Consider the following 16,906-nt stretch of genomic DNA (forward strand, 5'->3'; position numbering starts at 1 on the left):
TTAATATTTGAAAACTTAACTTCAAAAGAAGCACATTTATTTGATAAACAGAGTAACATAAACAGTGTCAGTGCAAATGATGACTTGTTCCTAGGCTGCAAGAAAACCCTTGGATGGCTGCATGAAAGCTCTTGGCAGGCCGCACGCAGCCTGCGGGCCATAGTTTGACCACCCCTAGTCTATCGTATGACTTAGCCAGGGTTTGAACCCATGATCTCTCACATCCGAGGCGGACACTCTAACCACTAGGCCACTGGAGCAGTCATGTGTACTTGATCTTTCAATGACATCATCATTTTCTTTGCAGCAATAATTAGTTTCTGTATGCAGTGTAAGCAACATTTTTCTACCACAATTATCTAATAATGACTCACCAGTTTCTTTCTGAAAATACTTGTCAAGTTGACATTGTTACTGCTGAAAGACAATTCCTATGTTAATCAACTTATCAATATGTTCTGTTTATGTGTTTGAAAGTCATATAACATCTTTGAGGCTCCTTTTAAAAATATGTATAATCTATTCAAATAAAGCAGTAATTTCATCTTTTTTTTGTAAAATTACACACACTCCACTGATTTGACAAAGTAATGCTGCAATTAGATATCTCAATAAAATATTTCAAAACACTGTGCATCTTCCTGTGAATTTTTCACCATATATACACCATGGTAAATCTTGAATGCATAAATATTTTCTGCCACAGTTGATAAAAAATATTCCCTGCCAATGAAAATATCCACACTTTGCAGACCTACCAACAGTTGAACACTGATGAGTCCATCTTAGTAAGGCAGTTCATTTTTTCCCTAAGTATGACCAGTTTTCTGTAAGGCATAACAAAATACCGTGTACTGCTATAATTGTAAAGCTGGAAAATGTAATTAAAAGTTTGGTATTAGAAACATGCAGTGACGACAAACATTATGTTCAACTGAAAAGTTTATAAAGTACACACAGACTTTATTTACCACTAGTACAGATGCACAAACTTTAGTTCCTAACCCTATGCAGCTCAATGGCTTGTTGCTCTCAATTTGACATAATTCCTGGAAATTCTTTTTCTATTTCTCATGATGACATCAGTCATACCCCCCACCACAAGACATACTCAAATTGGCATGTGATGTCCCATAAATGTAATTGTGTCCTTCCAGCTTTTATTCACAAGAATCTGAATATTCCTTTTCGTGTTGATTATTAGCACTTCACAAGAGGTTTATTTTCCCTTCTGTATTAAACATGCATCGCTTGCTTGAAGCAATTTTTAAAAAATTCTATATTTAACAGTTTGATCATGCAGAGGCTTCGCATGTACAAACAGGTGCAGTTTAAAGCGTCTGAGGTGCTGCTGTAATGTTAGTCTGGTTTCTTGACTAATTTCACTAATTTTAATATGAAACCTGGATCCAAATCAAACATGGATGAACCAATTATCAGCAGCAATAACCTTTCACTAGTTTTTGCTTTTATGCCATAAGCCCATATTTTAAGGGTAATTTTCATAAGACTTACAGCAAAATCATAAGAGTTGTCAAGTCTGACTTTGTAGTGGTAATCAATAATCATATTTTTTTAGCAGCTGAAAAATTTGTGTAGTATAGCCACAATCAATAAAATATAAGCCTCACTGAAAACTTTACCATGCGATTGCCGACACATGTGTAGTATAGCCACAATCAATAAAACATAGACCTCACTTGAAACTTTACCATGTGATTGCTGACACTGATGCATAGTATAGCCACAATCAATAAAATATAGACCTCACTTGAAACTTAAGCATGTGATCGCTAACACTGATGTGTAGTATAGCCACAATCAATAAAATATAGACCTCACTTGAAACTTAAGCATGTGATCGCTGACACTGATGTGTAGTATAGCCACAATCAATAAAATATAGACCTCACTTGAAACTTAAGCATGTGATCGCTGACACTGATGTGTAGTATAGCCACAATCAATAAAATATAGACCTCACTTGAAACTTAAGCATGTGATCGCTGACACTGATGTGTAGTATAGCCACAATCAATAAAATATAGACCTCACTAGAAACTTAAGCATGTGATCGCTGACACTGATGTGTAGTATAGCCACAATCAATAAAATATAGACCTCACTTGAAACTTAAGCATGTGATCGCTGACACTGATGTGTAGTATAGCCACAATCAATAAAATATAGACCTCACTTGAAACTTAAGCATGTGATCGCTGACACTGATGTGTAGTATAGCCACAATCAATAAAATATAGACCTCACTTGAAACTTAAGCATGTGATCGCTGACACTGATGTGTAGTATAGCCACAATCAATAAAATATAGACCTCACTAGAAACTTAAGCATGTGATCGCTGACACTGATGTGTAGTATAGCCACAATCAATAAAATATAGACCTCACTTGAAACTTAAGCATGTGATCGCTGACACTGATGTGTAGTATAGCCACAATCAATAAAATATAGACCTCACTTGAAACTTAAGCATGTGATCGCTGACACTGATGTGTAGTATAGCCACAATCAATAAAATATAGACCTCACTTGAAACTTAAGCATGTGATCGCTGACACTGATGTGTAGTATAGCCACAATCAATAAAATATAGACCTCACTTGAAACTTAAGCATGTGATCGCTGACATTGATCATAATCATAATAAATAATTGTGTCTAACATAGCAGTGTGACAATAGTGGTTTTGATGGTTACTGATAAAGGTCACAGCATTTTATACCCCATGATTTTGTCCTCTTGCACAATCATATATTGATAAATTTTACAGATTATAATCCACATGTTCACATCCATATCCATATGATTTATTGTAATATAAGCTGAAAGTCATGGGACATTATAGAAGGTCATGACCTATATCTGTAACCAAAGTCTAAAACCATTATTATGTCACTACTTTTGTACAAATCTGAAAGCCCTCAATGGCAGGATGTGAATGATGTCTACCAAGTTTACTGAAATTAATTTAGTGGTTTTTGACAAGAATTTCTTAATAACAATTGTTGATGGATGCATTACAGATGTTACACAATGGATGCAAGGCAATACCCTACACACACAAAGTGAGCAAATAAATGGAAAGTCTGCAAAGACCAAGAAATCCAAGCTGTTGGTAGTTTCAAGCTAGCTGCCGACAACCTTTCATGGGAATGCGCAAATTAAATGACAACATTGTTCAATTTAGATGCAGCTTTCATCTGAAGTGAGTAGCACCAAAATGAACCATTTGCATGACAAGGTGCCTTTGAGTAAGATCTATAGCTAGACTTCAGAAAAGTGGTCTTATTAGGGGAATGGTATTAATAGACTAGTTCAACTTGTGGCATCCAGCATGTACAGTCTGATAAATTTGACATGTCTTCGCTGTTCTTCCGATGTTGTTTAAATTTTGCACTTTCCCAAATGACTGTTGCATAGACATCTAAAATATTTCATAAATAATCTTGAAATTCAATTACTTGAGCTTGCAGTATGTCGGAAGCTACAATGACCATGCAGGCTTAAAACAATTTACTGACTGTGGGACTGGCATTGTTATATAACTTCTTGGTTAGATGAGCGTAGTATTTGTACAGACTCTGCATCAATTGTTGATTGAGTGACCATTATCATTTGTAGAGCAGAAAGTCTGCCAGGTCACAATCCTTAATAGTGAGGTAGTCTTTGTATTGAGGCTGTGAAACATGGAAATGCAAAAGAAAAACAAGGTGGCATGGCCTAGCATATTCAGCCTATGAAGAAAGTATTGCATGAAAATCTTTAGACAAAACCATAAGAAACAGTTGACATAAATAATGACAGAAGAGTGATTCCCTGTTACACTTCACAATAATGTCGGCTTGACAAACATTGGCTCTTTAGATTCTCAAACACTGTACCAGAGTAGTCTTAGTACAAGATATTCATTTTGGTGGTGTTTTATTTTATATCCAACAAGAGAAATATTTAAGTACCATTAACATGAAAAGCCCTTCCTGCCCATTACCCACTCCTATGAAGACAGTCACTTACCTTCCTTTGTTAGGTGTGATAAAACTGGAAGACAGAAGACATTTAGGCTGCACATGTTTCTCAGTCTTCATTGGTGTGCAGGACACTGAGGAATCTGAGTAGGACCGCACTGCTGGCTTCAAGTCTACAAATATAATATCTATGTCACAAACAGTTCTATTTTATTTGTCAACAGATATGGTACCTTGTTGTCATTAAAAATGTTCATGGCCTAGGAAGACTTGGTCTACATGTTGTGGCACTGTGATGGAAGACAGTTAAGAGCCACAATCAATTTTTCATGCTATATGGCAACAAGAAATGCATGTTTATTATGAAGATAATGAAACATGTAGACAAAAAAGATAATATTTACTGACCATAGCACATAATTAGTATATATCATACAGAAATTAAAAACTACTGCACAGCCATGTGATAATGTAAACCTTTAAGGCTGTGAAAAACAATCTGAAATGAACAGCATAATGCAGTATAAGTATCACTTATTTATATTTTCAGAGATGGTGGAAATCTTGACTTACAGTGCAGAAACCATTTTTGTTCTTTCAGTCAATGACTGTGACCTTTGAGCTTTTCACCCCCAAATCAATAGGGTCCTGCCCTACTCATTGTGCTAGCCATCCATACAGTTTGGTTACTCTAGGGTGGTAGGGAACTAGAGTTATTCGTTTTGTAAATGAAATTAGTAACAGAGTGACAAATCATCACAGAATATGCTCCACCTTATTGTGAACATATAAAAATGTGATATACTTTATTCAATATCCTTTAAAGATATGAGAAAGATAAGTTTTGGTAACAAGTTTCTAATCATTCTTAGTAACGAACCAAAATAGTTGATGTTAAAAAAGACTACAGACAGTGATATTATTGTGTCAAGGACTCTTTTCTTGGAAAGTATTTACATATGTTATTAAAAACAGGTTTAAACTCAGTGCAGCATCTGGTTGAACTGTCAAGGGACAGTGTATGTACTGCTATCAGCTTATAAAGATTAATCTGTGGGGATTTCTTAACTTTAGGAGGACGCTGGCAGTCTGGGGTGGGAATCTGTCCCCTGGGCTCACCCAAGGTACAACACTGAAATTTAGCATTCATGTTATGAATGGTATCATTTAATAATAATAATAATAATTCAGCCAAAAGTATACTGCTAATTTGCATCCTTGTTTAGTCTAAAGTACTTCCTTTTAACATCACTATTTTGGATGCTAGGGACACCAAAACTGAGTCTTCTCTGTGGTAAGTCAAGGTCCTTGTGTTTATAGTTCAATTTGTGTTAAATTTTATATTTCCCGATCTAGTTGCCACAAATTGATGTATAATCTTTTGTAAAGTAATGTTGAGAATCGTATAAAATTTCCAGATCACTCTTCCAATTCTGTTTACCAATCCAAGATAGATGAATAATCAAATAACATGTCCACACGTCCTACCAAAACTTGTGCTACTTTTCAATACAGCAAGAAAGACACAGACCTGAATTTAAAACAATCTCAGAAATCATAACTAACTAATTAATTGATCATTTCATTAAAAGTAATACAGGACTGACAAATCATCACAGAATATGTTCCACCTTATTGTGGACATATAAAAATGTATATAGTATATCTGTCTACCCTCCCAGTTGTTTATATCTCCCTAATGATTTTGAAAATGACAAGCATCAAGGATATTAAAAAAATGCACAAAACTTAATCATTTCACTCATCAATTTATAAGTTCTAACCTGATTGTCACCAGGTGGCCCCTAACATTATCATCTTGTTTTTGTTTCAAACAAAATGGAAGCTGTCAATGTAAACTGCTCACAACCCTTTTTCAATTTCTAGAATAGTACATTTTCAGAACAACCTGTGTCATATGTGGCCAATATTTGCAATGTCAATATCTTAATATTTCTATTAAAAAATTGAACACATAAAATGGCATAACTTTTATGTCATGTTCAAAGGTATGTAAACTCACAAACTTATGGAAATGTATGGAATTATTCAGTTTATCAAAGACACAAACTACTTCACAACTGCTGCCTCACAAAATAGACTTGCCCATGCAAATATGGCAGCCATGTTACTAAAGAAACAACTCCCATTTGGTTTGAAATGCCAACAAGCTGACAGTGTTAGGGACCCCCTGATAACAATCGAGTTAAAACAGATTAATGAAATTACGTTTTGTGCATTTTGATATCCTTGATGTATTTTGTTCCTAAAATTTGGGGATCTTTTTAGTACAGAAACTGATAGGGTGAGCAAAAACTATATCAAATTTATTAATCAGAACAGTGGGGTATACAAAAACGGAGAGGGTAAGCAAAAACTATATCAAATTTATTAATCAGAACACGGGGGTATACAAATACTGAGAGGGTAAGCAAAAACTATATCAAATTTAATAATCAGAACACGGGGGTATACAAATACTGAGAGGGTAAGCAAAAACTATATCAAATTTATTAATCAGAACAGTGGGGTAAACAAAAACTGAGAGGGTAAGCAAAAACTATATCAAATTTATTAATCAGAACAGTGGGGTATACAAAAACTGAGAGGGTAAGCAAAAACTATATCAAATTTATTAATCAGAACAGTGGGGTAAACAAAAACTGAGAGGGTAAGCAAAAACTATATCAAATTTATTAATCAGAACAGCACTACTGAATGGCTGCATCTCTGAGAATTCAGAATGAGTTTTTTCAGAACAACTCATTAATATGAAACAAATTTAAATGTTTATTCATCTAACATAATATAAATTAAGAATGCATTATAATATTTCTGTTTCTAAGTTACAGGTGTTATAGGAATAAAATGCCCAATAATCACATGACACCACTAGTGAATTTCACAAATTAAAGTTCTGTTCTAACGGATAGGAATCTTTGCAGCATATTTACCAAGCAGACACAAGTCAGCAACAAAGAGTGAATACTGTTTAAAGCTAAAGTGAATTTTTAATTTTAAAAAAGAAGTATCAAACAGAATGTCACAAGAAACATGATTTGGTTCAACAGAGGTAGAATAGTCAAAAAATCACTTCATTTTTCATGCTAGACTAAGCATACTTTGTCAGAGGAATCTCAGGCCATGTGTTGAATATAAGCAATTCAAAGCATAAAATGTGTGTATCAACCATTACCAATATTTACCGTCAACTATCCAAACATCAAGTCAATGAAAATTTTCTAATTATGGAAGGAATATATCTCTATGAAAATGGAGAGGTGTCAGCTGTCTGCTATCTTGTTAGCCTTTTAAAAATGCATGTACATTGGAAAATCACAGTACATACAAGGTCCATGTTAGGAGGAGATTAACTCAAGAGTATGTAATTTCATCCAACAAGCCCATATGGTGAGTTCACTTTGCTCTGAACTGATTTCATGACATTACCCATGTTCCAATTTGTTTCAATACAATACATTATTAGACAAAGTAAATCTTTGGTGTCTATTTCCCCTTCAAAGACAAATGCAGAAAGATATAAAAAGAAGTCTTATGTTCTGCACTCACTTATGTCACTAATTTTATGATCATAAATACCAGAAATTATATTGAAATTCAGAGAACCTTAAAAAACAAGTGGAAAGTTGAATTTTTTCTTGCTCTCTCTCTCTCTAGCAAATATAATTCAGTATGCATATCCAGGTCCATTAAACATAAAAGGCAATATCGAAAATACATTAGTCTAAAAATGGCAATATCTTAAATAGCAGAAGCTCTTTTTTCATCTGTATATAAAATGAATTATTGGATAAAATTACTAATTTTATTAGTAAGCCAAAATAAAAATGTGTGTTTATAAAATTAGGGTAAATAGGTAGGTTGTTTTTAAAAAAATCATTATATGTATATATTATAATGTTTAGTATATAATGTACTAAGCACTTTAAGTACTGTTCTAAACAAGCTCAGTTAGATCCACAAATCAATTCTGTGATTTTATTTTTGTTGCATATTTTTAACTTCGGGTAGGAGGGTGGTGGTGCTAGTGTCGGCAATGAAAAACAGGGAGTGTTGGCCGACCAAAAACATATTTTTGGTCAACAACTGTAGTTATGCAACATACATGTTTACATCTTTGTATAAAAGTGTAATAGTATTTTATCAATATTTTAATAAACTAAAATTAAAGTGTGACAATTTTGAATGTACTACACCCACTTCTCCTCATTTTGGCTAAGTCTGCTAATTCTTTGGCTAAGTCTGCTAATTCTTTGGCTAAGTCTGTTCATAATTTTGTTATGATTAGGTGCACCTAACATGTTTCCGTGTGATCTAGATGACATCTGGTTGGGATAAAGGTAAAATTATAGTTCTGATCTAGTAACACGTATAACGGGTAAGATATGGAATGACAGAAATGTTCTGGCAAGGAAATTTACAATTTTCAATTGGAATATTTCAAAATAAAAATTCTGAGGATGCTAATGGAAATTGGGACCACCAGGTGACCCTAATCAATATAGCAGAATTATCACTGATGCAGTTGTGATGTGAGCTACTTTGAGCTTTTACAGCCACTGGAAAACTTTGTTGATTTACGTGTAATGACAATATTGAAAAAAATACAAGATGTCACCATTAAAATAAAATTAAACAATCATGGTTGGGTATTTATTGAACATTATTTCCTTTGTGAGTGATTAGTTAAAATATAAACTTTGATAAATACTCAACCATAATCAATTAATCCTTATAATCCCCATTCTCCTCCTTTCTGCCATGAAATCAGAAGATTCCGTCTATGAATTTTCATGTAATCTTCATTGGTTCAAATGTTATTCTGAAGATAAGTACATGTCAGAGTTGCATCTTCCCTTGCTCTGATCTTCACCAAGAGCCACAGAGTGGCTATGGTATATGGCAGTCTATCTGTGTTATAGAATTACACAGAGTTTCATTAAAATATCCTTGGTTCAAAAGTTCGAGGATATGAGTCAAAAAATTACATTCACCCTTGCCATGACCACTGAATGGCTATTAAAGGTATAAGGATTCATCAATATGTACTGGCATCTTATTGACAAATTTACTGCATTTATACTTTTATTACTACTAGAATATCACAATACATATCACATTATGAGTGTTTCAATACAACAATATTGCACATCAAGGCAATATCATGATAGGAATTATAAAATTAGAGAGCTTTAAGTTTCTTCAATAAAAGCATCCAAGATTTCGGCACTGTGTCATATTATCGATCTGCTGCAAATCAGTTAATTCATTTTCTACTAATCAGCAAGAAAAAAACCACCAGTCCTAGAGATGAAACAATCAAAACTTTTTAAGTAGAATATGGTTACATAAAATGATAATCATGTTGAAACTTAAGTCTGCAAGATAACCCCAAAAATTGACCCAAAAAATCTTAAAGATAAACCCTTCATTTGCATTAAAGACTCTTGTCCAGAAATATTTCAGGTTTTGGGTCCAATAAACATGCATTTGAAAAGTTCTGAGGTGTGATTTGATGCAGAGAAGGCAACATTATGTTCAACTAAAATGCTCATGAAGTATGCACAAACCATGATGATATCCAGTTCAGTTTCAGAAACTGCAGTTAAAACATGACAGACATGAATATAAACCCCTCATTTGTATTAAAGGCTCATGTCAGGAAATATTTGGGGTTTCAGGGTCAAATAAACACAAAGACTTTGTACAGTTAGTAACAAAACCATAAATAGACTCTGCAGAACAGAATTGTTATATTCAAGCAATGCTAGTAACCTTGCCATATGTACATAATGCTAAAACAGGCATGCAAAGAGACTCTGACACGAGTCAGTCTTGTAATACACAATGTACTGTCATTAATTAATTGCAATATGTATCATATCACCACTCAAGTATCATGAAATGCATCATGTCATGACCAAGCAGGTGATGCATGGAATGGTGAGGCAGGGGGCATGGCACACTGTCTATACATGATATATATTTGACTAAAGTTTCATTACAAGAAAGCCTCAGCATCATAACATGACTAAGCAAGTGATGCATGGAATGGTGAAGCAGGGGGCATGGCACGCTGTCTATACATGTTATATACTTGACTAAAGTTGCATTACAAGAAAGCCTCAGCAGGCATGTCATGCCTACAACCAAAGCATTGATGTGTGTGTTGAATGACCACGATGATGAAGGGACATGGCTGTGGTACAAACCACACTGTAAAACATATGATATGACCTTGACACCAAGTTGCAGAATGGACAGTCTTAGTTTCATAATGATTCATCCCATGTATGAATTAAATCCATCAAAGGGGTATCAGAAATATATGCAAAAAACCTTAACAAAATTATTCTGTAACTATTGGCTAGACTATAAAATAATATGGATGAATGTACATGTCACAGAATAAATTGTCGCAGATTTTGATTCATGCCAAGTTTGACAAGAATCTCTCAGGAAGTTGAGGAAGTACAAGCAAATGAAAACCTTCAACCAAACTTTAACAACAATGTCCTAAATGTAACTCCTATGTCTTGCTTCTGGTGGATGACCAGAAGCATTCCTAATGTATGTGAGATAATGCCTAGTTACTTGGGCAAGTTTCATGAAAATCCCTCAAAATATTACTGAGTAGTTATGGGCCAGGCAAGCAAATGGACAAACAATATCATAGCATAATATGCCTGACTTACAATTGACGTGAAAAAATGGACTTCAATAGCTACTTTTTACATTCCAGATTTTTAAAATGAATAATGAAGCTATCTTTCCTTATACATGTATTATGATAAAATGGATTTGAATACATTCTAAAACATCATGTAAAAAAAAAAAACCAAAGCCTACAAACCTGTTTGTTTCTCTGAGACTGACACAGGAACCAATGCTTTCATCGGCCCATTGCACTTTGTTACATTGTCTCCTTGTTTGCTACGGTTGGGAATCAGAGCATTCTGCACAGTTCCTGGTTTGTACAGATGAAGCTTTGTTTTGGGAGCTGGTATCCCAGTCTTCTGAACATTCTGCTTTAGGAACATTGACTCATTGGTGGTGTTACCATGTGCAGTCCCTTGTGCAGTGACCTGGTTGGCCCCTGAAGACCTCAGAGTTTTTGTGGCAACTGCTGCTGGTCCAACTTTAGAAGCAGTGTCATTAATATTGGTTTGTGACTCTCCCACACTTTTTCTGGTAAAGGAACTGGTCTTAGATGGTACTCTAAGGGATCCTTTTCGTGTCAATCCTGTGCTTCCTGATTTCCTGTCTTCATTTTTTTGTACTTCAGTTGAACCATTGGAAGGTACCCGGAGACTTCCACTCCTGACAAGACCTCTAGAGGCAGATTTTTTCCCATCCCCTGTTGTTGAAGGACCATTGTTTTCTTTTGTTCCATCCTGAGGTATCAACATCCCTCCCATTTTAGAGGATACAGCATCATCAGATTTTGGCAGTGATAAACAAGACGTCTTTATTTCACTGTTGTTTGCAACAGCTTCTATTCTTGGCTGACAAAATGAAAAAAGTCACTCAAAACATTTATTGTGAATCACTTTAAATCTGTGGGGTATCAATTTTTGTGATTTTTATAGGTAAGCTAGACCACTGATGTAAAAGTCACAATGAAATATGAACCAAGCTGATATTCAAAGTGTCCCCTGCCATATCCATTAGTCCTGCAACATTCATTCATATAGTTGAAAAGTGAGGGGATAATGATGTTACAATAGTAAAGTCTTTAATAGCTGGTTGAAACCAAACCTCGAGAATAAACTTAACCTCCAAAGTTGAATGATCACCTGGCTAAGTCTGCACTAAATGTTTCATAGGTTGAAAATCACGATGAATAGTTAGCATTTCCCCTATTGCTATCAAAGCAAAGCTGCAATCTGGTGACCTTTTACAATTCCATTGATTCAGTTAAAGTAGCTTATCTGATGATGTTTTGCATTTTGTGTTTGGGAGTCAGATCTACAAACTTTAACTAGGCCTTCGCAGTAATAGCAAGTTAAACCAATTTCAGTAAAGTATAACTAAATATCTTGCAGACAGTTTAGACTTGGAAAACATGCATTTGAAAAGTGCTGAGGTGTGAGCTGATGCAAGAAAGGCAACATTATGTTCAACTAAAATGCTTGTAAAGTATGCTTCGACCATGATGACATCCAGTTCAGTTTCAGAAACTGCAGTTCCAAACTCCATGCAGGTCAATGGGTTATTGTTAGATCCCTCAACTTAATGTAATCTTTGTTCTTAATATCACATGGCATATATCAATCATATCATGCACAATAAACGATATGGGTGTCCAATAAATGTACACATTGCCTTTCCTACTTTTTTCCAGGAGCTGTACAAAACTTGAAATCTAAAAATAACCAGTTGTCAAAATTTCCAACATTTGGAGATCAACAAAGGGAAATTTGCAAAAATGTAAACATTTGTTTATAACACCTTAACCTACATAAATGTTAAGGTATTAATAAATTTATACAAGTAAATTAACAAAGACATTTAAAACATGTATTTGAATTCATTCCTTTATATGGTAATTTGGAGTAAATTGTCTCTGTGCATTAGGATTCAAATTGCTTTGATTTATTCCAAAATATAAACACAATCACCATGAATCAAAAATGCAAAATGCATCTTACTATCCATTATTTCAATTTCAAAGATATTTGTTCCTAAACGCTGAGTAATTAAAAATTGCGACTATATATAACAACACTTTGTCATTATGGCAAAGGGTTAAGTCATATTTATAATAAAGTAGGTTGGTGCTGAAACTCAATGAAGTAGCAGTCCAGAAGTTTACACCTCATAAGCTGGTGATCAGTCCAACTAAAATTTCATATCTAGTGTTTGAAAAGTTATGAATTTGCTACATGGTGTGCCAATTTTGGTCAAAAAGTTTATATAAATTTGCAGTGTAACTTATTTTCAAGCCATGAGAATGACATCACTAAGTATCTGTACTACTTCCATCATGTTGGCAATGCATTTTCCGGTTTGGATAACATGTCTGACCCACATAATTCAAAACTCAATTTCAGGCAATGTGCCAGCTAAAATTTTCAAAAAAGAGGATAAAATGCAATTTAAATATTTTGCTGTGCCTTTACTCACCTTAAAATGTGTGCTAAAATTAAAATAATGCCAGATACACATTGTCAAACAAGACATTATCTCTTTAACACAGGGTATAGTACAAAAAAGGACCTGTTTTTATCTCTAGGCCTACTGTTAGTTTTCAAAAGCATATTGGAGTTATCCCCACCTTGTTTGTCCATAGCTACCATAAGACCTTCTCTTATAAGTAGCTCTTGATTTAAATCAGATCAGATTGATCAGCAAAGATAACCATTTGTATCATCTTTCATCAATTAAAACATCTTTTTCCTCATAGATTAACAATTATTCCCCAGGGCTGTTCCTGCCACACATGATTGGGACCAAGGTAAGGCACTTTGCATATGAAGTAATTACCCATAGATGCAGTTTCAAATTTTTTTATCATTCTATATAAACTTCTGAATAATCATTTTAATATGAACTGATATGTTAAACAGTTTGTGTTAGGTACATCTGAGTATGCTCTCTCTATTGGGAGGCTACTGAAACATTTTTTTCCTATGCTAATGTAATAAAAAATTATCATCATCACAGAAAATTGTTTTTTCTTTCATGGTTCCCACACTTTTCTAAATATAAATTTCCAGGTCTTTTCCAGGATGAAATTAATTTTTTCAAGGTTAACATATGACCATTACTGAATGGAATTAAAGAACATTTTGGATTATAAAACATGCATTTTCCAAATCTGATGATGTTTCTCTTTCAAGACTCTCCAAAACATATATGTCAGAAATGATGATCATGTACAAAACCACAAAATGAGTCATACGAAACAAATTTGACTATATTCCCATAAATTGGCATTTAAAGTCATTTCAATGTAAGAATACAAATTCTAACTTTACTTTGCTGACCTGCATTATGTTGCTACATGGAAACAACATAATGGGCATACATTATTTTGTTTTCCTTCAAACCTTTAATTCCAAAGAATTCTAGAGCAATGTGTGTGCATGGTATACAAAGTAAACATTTCCTATCACAGTATGAAAAAAAAAACAATAAATGCAAAGTTTTAGAATCTTATCTTGTTATAAAAAATGTTTAACCCTGAAATTATGTGTGAGAATAAAATCTTAAAAAAGATTTTTCGACCAACCTAAACTTCTTAAGACAATTTAGTTAAAAATTCCATCATTTAAAGACATTTACAAAAGGGATGATTTAAATTTTGACAAAAGATCTTCAAAAATTATATACTGTTGTATAAACAAGGGCTGAATTTTCTGTAAATCAAATTATCTTCTTGTAGTTCAATAAACCAGTCCCCAAACATGTATTGATACATGGGATATTATCGTTTTTTGATATATAATAAAAGGGACGACAATTTCCCATTTTTCCTACATTCCATTTAAGAACTGAAACCAATGCTTCAAGCTACATGTCACTGTGTAATAGTTTCACACCAAAGTTCAGCTCAGAGATTCAAAATTTTTCTAATCAGGGTTTCCGCCAAATATTCCAACCCCATTTTTCACATCTGGACATTTTGGATGGAGTGAGGATTCAGAGCAATTACATATCAAATTTGGAATCTGCCGCCACCATAAGATAGCTTACCAGCGGGCCTAGCTATCAACTTATACCTGCATGAAATCGATAGGAAAATTATTTATTTTCTCACAAATGGCAAGTATTATAATCGTTATGTTTTTAATCTGCTGACAGACTAGACGAAACTCAGCATAGATGAAACCTGACCAGGTACTTGCCATTTGCATTAATAGTCACATTACTTCCCAACTCTCAAACAACGACATCGGAAGTCCAATAGGCATGTGATATCAGCAACGAACTCCTTTTTAATGTTGTTGTTGTATAACATTTCAATTATATTAAATGAAAGTCTGATACCTTTGTAAAAACCAGAAAGAACATATAATTCTCAACATATTTATTTCAAGAACAACTACAAGAAACTGGGCCAGTCTGATTCATCAAGCAGAGTAGTCTGGTTACCTGCTTCGTATGCTCCATATGTGAGAGAGCACATGTCAACATGGTAATCACGTGATACAACAAAACTCTGAAGTTGGTCTCGGAATAAATATAGAGAATTTTGTGCTCTTTTGTTTTTGTATTTTTATTACAATCAGTATACGGTTTTCATTTAATATTTTTTTCTACAATATTTCAAAATGACGGTGATGAGATTCTGTGTGCTCATGCGACATGCTATCAAAATTGCTAGTACCAGCTGAAATTTCATTGTCTTTCAGCAGATTAAAGACATAACAATTTTAATACTCTTGCCATTTCTGAGAAAATAAAAAAATTTCATATAGATTTCATGCAGGTTTAACTCGATTTAACGTTTAAGTTTGCTAGCCCATCCGCTAACGGGATATGCTTTAACGCCACCATGTTGGCCACTTATGATACTAGACTGGTTTTCATGCATTCCATAATTTTTTTCAAAAATACGGATATCGAGCTGTCTGTGAAACAAAAAGTCTTCTAGATGAATGTAATCCACTGAGCGTTTGGTTGTTGTTTTTGTAGGATTTAACGCCATTTATCAGCACACGATGGCTATACATAGCAGCCAGTATTAATGGTGGAGGAAGAACCCGGGAAAACCCCAGAAAGAACCAGACCCACGAGAAGCTACTGGCAAGCTTTCTCACATACCCATACTGGCTGAGTCCAATACTTGAACCCACGCAGACAGAGGTGAGATGGCAGTGATCTGTAACGGAGAGTGCTTTAGACCACTCGGCCACCCTGAGCATTTGGATTGTCTCAACAAATATATTTATGGCAAGCACCCAAATGATCCATACCTCCTAATATTCTGGTTAGAAATCAATAAATTAAACTCATGATCAGTTCAGTTACAACTCAATTACGTAATTGTTTCGTGTGTCACGTTGTCGAGGAAAATTCCCAGGTTTTCCCCAACTTTCGTCAATATTTGCAAATTTCAAGGACTTTTCACAGTCGGGAAAAAAATTATCATTTCTCCCGACTTTTTCCCAATTTCCCAGTAGCATGGGAACCCTGTTCTTTGCATCACCACATTTCACTGACAGTAATAGTGGATCAAATCAGAAAGTTGAGGGGGAAAAAAACAATACTGAAAGGAGCCTGGTGGGGGGGAGGGGGGCAAAAACAGGAGAAATTTTGACACAATATATTCAAATGAAAATTGTAATACACAATCCAAAACTCTGATTCTTTAATATTATTCATAGGTACACTGGATCATTAATACAGCAATTTATAAGTTAATTTTGAAGAAGAAAAAAGTGCTTCCCATATCTCAACACAATTATTCCATTTCTTTCTGTAAATATCAAAATTCAGGAGCTGAACATTAATTCAAATGGATATGTCTGATACATTATTTATTTATATATATATATATATATATATATATATATATATATATATATATATATATATATATATATATACTGGAACCAATATTGACTGTAACACAAACATGAAAATAGTTTTAGGAAACAAATATGTTGTTGCATAAATCCTCAAGTCTCTCCCAGTTAACAAATAACCACACTTAGTCAATGAATATTTTCTCTTAAACCTGTCAGCATGCACTGCTCTTGTCTGTTGATTCACACATTTTTTCCTCCATACAGGACCAGCAGTCAGGAGAAATAGACTGTCACGCTCTGAAATTTCAACTCAGGAAAAGGTGGTTGTTCTTCTTTAAGCCATTTATTTATACATTTTTAACTGGACTGAATTGGAGAAAAAAATATGCAGTTATTGTCTGTGCATTTAGCATGGCAAAATT

The 16,906-nt window shown here is 34.1% G+C and overlaps 1 protein-coding gene across 1 annotated transcript in view; it reads right to left on the reverse strand.

Annotated features, from left to right (window-relative positions):
• LOC149796158 (uncharacterized) overlaps positions 1-16,906 on the reverse strand; it is a 105,759-nt gene that overhangs the window by 66,762 nt on the left and 22,091 nt on the right. The window contains exons 7-8 of the mRNA XM_089963937.1: positions 10,862-11,513; positions 4,037-4,160 (exon numbers count right to left, since the gene is read on the reverse strand). Coding sequence (XP_089820063.1) covers positions 4,037-4,160; positions 10,862-11,513 — 776 coding nt within the window. The remainder of the gene's footprint in view (positions 1-4,036; positions 4,161-10,861; positions 11,514-16,906) is intronic.

Source organism: Sinohyriopsis cumingii, chromosome 7 (assembly GCF_028554795.1).
Source record: "Sinohyriopsis cumingii isolate HCF-2022 chromosome 7, ASM2855479v2, whole genome shotgun sequence".
Taxonomy (NCBI): domain Eukaryota; kingdom Metazoa; phylum Mollusca; class Bivalvia; order Unionida; family Unionidae; genus Sinohyriopsis; species Sinohyriopsis cumingii.